The 5,000-nt window shown below is 36.3% G+C and overlaps 1 protein-coding gene across 1 annotated transcript; it reads left to right on the plus strand.

Annotated features, from left to right (window-relative positions):
- The first annotated feature begins 605 nt into the window (after positions 1-605).
- Positions 606-1,634, plus strand: LOC113826763 (pro-resilin). Its single transcript, XM_070124749.1, has 2 exons — positions 606-681; positions 785-1,634. Exons 1-2 carry the CDS (start codon positions 639-641, stop codon positions 1,411-1,413), a joined length of 672 nt encoding a protein of 223 aa, XP_069980850.1. The 5' UTR covers positions 606-638; the 3' UTR covers positions 1,414-1,634.
- Positions 1,635-5,000: the final 3,366 nt, after the last annotated feature.

A 5,000-nucleotide genomic window follows, 5' to 3' on the forward strand; every position in this document is an offset into this window, starting at 1 on the left:
GATGCGTTTGTTGTCTAGTCTTTGCATTGGTGATTCTGCATCCGCATTTATTCATTCATCTATTTTCATGGTTTCATACTGCGTTTTTTTTTTTTTTTTTTTTTTTTTTTTTTTTTTTTTAGGGGGAGGGGGTTATGGCACTTGTGTACACACATATAGAAACATACACATGCACATATATACATACATGCATACACAAAATACGTTTATGTGTGTGCCGCATGTGTATATACGGAAGTCTTTGTGTATGCGTGCGCTGAATCTGAACTTTGCTTAATGCAATTGCATCTACATTATATCAAGTGAGTATAAGACTACATAACCTGCAAAAGGCAGAGTTTAAATGCAAGTGTTGTGTCCCTAGACAAGTTAAAACTATCTTCCAAGACTTCAGAGCTTAAAAGAACCTGATCGTTCACTAATTAAATGTAAAATATTTCTATAGCCTAAAACATTTATAAAGCGGGAAAAACAAAAGCAAAAAATAATAAATGAAACTGTACATTTTGCGATATTGGAGCAGATTCCTCAAGTGGTAAGAGAAAAGTAAGGTCACTGGGAGGAGCCAGGACTCGACCAGCCAGTATATAACGTCAGCCGCCGGTCTTCCAACACCACTCTAGTTTCCCCTTCTACTTATGCCATATTTCTCTCAAACAATGAAGTCTTTCATATTTTCTGGTTAGTATGTATTTCATCTTATTCATAGATTTGATGATAAACAATTCCAAATAGTATTTCAGTGCTAGAGTGTTTAGCAAAACATAACTTTCTCTCTCGACAGCTATCGTCTGCGTTGTTGTGGCAGACAGTCGCTACGGATCCAACGGGAATGGAAACGGCTTCGGAGCGCCTCGTCCTCCCACCAACGGCTATGCGCCCCCAAGTAACACTTATGGCACGCCCAACGGTGGCTACGGAGTAGACCCTGAAATTGCTGCTTTAGCCGAGAACATTCCAGGGGGCGGCGTCCCCGGCGAGGACTACCCCATCTTGGCTTCCGTGCCCGACACCGGATTCTCCTGCGATGACCAGGCGGTGCAAGGTTATTACGCCGACACTGCAGCTGAAGCCGGCTGCCAGGTGTTCCATATCTGCCAGGACCGCGCCCTCAGGCGCCAACAGGACTCCTTCCTGTGCCCCAACGGTACCATCTTCAACCAGCAGTACCTGGTATGTGACTGGTGGTTCAACGTGGACTGTTCTCAAGCTGAGAGCTTCTACTCCGTCAACGAGCTCATCGGAGTCGTTCCCGACGCCGGTTATGCTTATGCTGCCGCCACCAACGGCCTCTCCCTTAATGGCAATGGAAGGAATGGCAACGGTAACGGAAGAAACGGCAACGGAGGAAACAACGGCAACCAATATGGCGCTCCAGCACCTCCTTCCAACTCTTACGGTTCCTCTTTCTAAGCAGATATTGATCGAATGAGCTTCGCAATTCTAAGAAAACGTCTCAGTTATACCTTAATATTTATCCGTTGCACTGCTACTCTGTCTTTTCTTGAATTAGAGTATGTTTTCTTCTTAGAAATCAACTTTCTCTTTATTTTGAATACCGGAATGTTCATTTAAAAAGTACGATATATTTATATATATATTTATACGCATTTCACGTATTAAAATGAATATTGCATTTATATTACATAATTTTCCTTATGCGTCGCAATTAATGGCCTCTTTCATTTTCATCAAAATTATATTCCTAAGCCAGAAACAATCAAATACTATTCCAAAAAACTATGTATCTCTTAATCTTTAAGAACGAGGTGTAAGAAATTTGTTTTTACATCCATAAAACAATTTCTATTGAATTTAAACAATCAACTGTCATGCACGATAAACCAGCCACAAAATGCCTAGAAGCTGAATTCAAGTATATTATGTACTACATATCCGCATTTTCACTTCAATTTTAAATAGAGAAAAACAGTTTATGATATTTTTTCGGGGGGGGGGGGGGCGAGACAGTGCTAGCGATCTCCTAAGCCACCTGCCGTTTCTTTGCAATATCTATTCAACTTTTGTTTGAAGAATAACTATAATACAATATCTTGAGACGCACAGGGACCTAAGACAGGGAATGGGTTTTACGTAACTTTCGGAGATTATCAGAATGCATGATCTACAGCAGGGATTTAATATCTTCAAGAATGGAATCCATCTCTAGTTATTCGGGCGGGTATGAGATGACGTCATCGAGGGAGGTTCCTCTTCAGGCTGCCACATCCAGGCGCGCTGGATCGGCTAATCACTCGTTTCAAAGAGAAAAGAATTAGTGTTTTGATTGGACTCATAATACACGAGCCATTTTGAGTATTGGGAATATTTTTTGAAAATATAAACACATATAATTATATAATGTACTCGTGAAAATGATTGCCACATGCAATGACATTTCCATAGGAGTGAGACAATTAAAATGTGGTTCATAAAAACAAGTAGAGTAATGGATTGCTGTTTTTAGGAAATACTTAACGGAAGAAACGGCAACGGAGGAAACAACGGCAACCAATATGGTGCTCCAGCAGCTCCTTCCAACTCTTACGGTTCCTCTTTCTAAGCAGATACTGATCGTATGAGCTTCGCAATTCTAAGAAAACGTCTGTTATACCTTAATATTTATCCATTGCACTGCTACTCTGTCTTTTCTTGGATTAGAGTATGTTTTCTTCTTAGAAATCAACTGTCTCTTTATTTTGAATACCGGAATGTTCATTTAAAAAGTACGATATATTTATATATATTTATATGCATTTCACGTATTAAAATGAATATTGTATTTATATTACATAATTTTCCTTATGCGTCGTAATTAATGGCCTCTTTCATTTTCATCAAAACTATATTCCTAAGCCAGAAACAATCAAATACTATTCCAAAAAAAACTATGTATCGCTTAATCTTTAAGAACGAGGTGTAAGAAATTTGTTTTTACATCCATAAAACAATTTCTATTGAATTTAAACAATCAACTGTCATGCACGATAAACCAGCCACAAAATGCCTAGAAGCTGAATTCAAGTATATTATGTAAGAGGGGTTAGATTACCTCGCTGTACTACATATCCGCATTTTTCACTTCAATTTTAAATAGAGAAAAACAGTTTATGATATTTTTTCGGGGGGGGGGGGGCGGGGGGAGACAGTGCTAGCGATCTCCTAAGCCACCTGCCGTTTCTTTCTAATATCTATTCAACTTTTGTTTGAAGAATAACTACAATACAATATCTTGAGATGCACAGGGACCTAAGACAGGGAATGGGTTTTACGTAACTTTTGGAGATTATCAGAATGCATGATCTGCAACAGGGTTTTAATATCTTCAAGAATGGAATCCATCTCTAGTTATTCGGTATGATATGACGTCATCGAGGGAGGTTCCTCTTCAGGCTGCCACATCCATGCGCGCTGGATCGGCTAATCATTCGTTTCAAAGAGAAAAGAATTAGTGCTTTGATTTGAGTCAAAATACACGAGCCATTTTGAGTATTGGGAATATTTTTTTGAAAATATAAACACATGATTATATAATGTACTCGTGAAAATGATTGCCACATGAAATGACATTTCCATAGGAGTGAGACAATTAAAATGTGGTTCATAAAAACAAGTAGAGTAATGGATTGCTGTTTTTAGGAAATACTGAAGATGACACCACAGTTGCTTTCGTCCATTTCCAAGGATGGAGAGTTTGGATCTGTCGAAATACAGATTACCAAATTATAGGGTCTTGATACCCAAATCATTCTCGTTCACCTAGATTGGGATGGCTATGGCAGTATAAGATAGATCTTTTAATCATTAACACTGTTTGTGTGAATAGGGATCATGTGTGATCTAGTTATGCACTCTTTGTTATTATTTTGATTGTTCAATTGGGCTGTCTGTTGTGCAGCCGAATAGGATATAATGGGAAAGAAAACTGGACATATGTTATACTGTAGACGCACAAAACCTTTACTTTGAAAAAATCAAGCATATGTCTTTGGTTATTTTCAGGATTATTCGTATAGATAGACGCGCGCGTGTGTCTGTGTGCAAATCGATTCACTAGAGGTAACACCAAGACATTTGGTAATCGTCTATGCCAAATTAAGTCAGTTACTGTTTTCTTATTTGAAAATAACACGTTGGAAGTTTATTACACTCACACACACACACACACACACGCACGCACACACACACACACACACACACACACACATATATATACATGTGTGTGTGTGTGTGTGTGTGTGTGTGTGTGTGTGTGTGTACATACATATATATATATATATATATATATATATATATATATATATATATATATATATATATGAATATAATCCTGATGATTAATTTCGTTTACACACACCTTTAGTATAGATACTGCAGCTTTTGATTAATGATCACTTGTTCACAATTAAGTAAGAACTAAAAAAAAAAAAATATATATATATATACATATATATATATATATATATATATATATATATATATATATATATATATATATATATATATATATATATATATATATGATACATTCTTTTAAGCATTTGTGGCGAATATGAACAGGACACAAGGACTGTTTTCTAGAGCTTAACTCAAAGCACAAATCAGTTAATACTTTAGAGGTTATGCTTATTCACATTTTTTCTTCTTTTTTTGGCATGAACGTTAGATATTGGCCGATTCAAGGGGAGGGGGGTACGTATGTAGACATATATATATATATATATATATATATATATATATATATATATAAATACACACACACACACACACACACACACACACACACACACACACACACACACACACACACACATATATGTATATACATATGTAAATGTATACACCTTTATATGATTTTGTGCACACACATACATACAAGCACACACAAACACACACCTATATAAGTACACATACATACATATATATATATATATATATATATATATATATATATATATATATATATATATATATATATATATATATGTGTGTGTGTGTGT

The sequence above is a fragment of the Penaeus vannamei genome, chromosome 8, assembly GCF_042767895.1.
Source record: "Penaeus vannamei isolate JL-2024 chromosome 8, ASM4276789v1, whole genome shotgun sequence".
Lineage (NCBI taxonomy): Eukaryota > Metazoa > Arthropoda > Malacostraca > Decapoda > Penaeidae > Penaeus > Penaeus vannamei.

Bases quoted from the DNA above. Each gene is read 5' to 3' on its own strand.
- LOC113826763 (XM_070124749.1), top strand. From the start codon at position 639: ATGCCATATTTCTCTCAAACAATGAAGTCTTTCATATTTTCTG. The intron at 682-784 runs GTTAGTATGTAT...CTCTCTCGACAG, and splicing joins GAAGTCTTTCATATTTTCTG to CTATCGTCTGCGTTGTTGTG.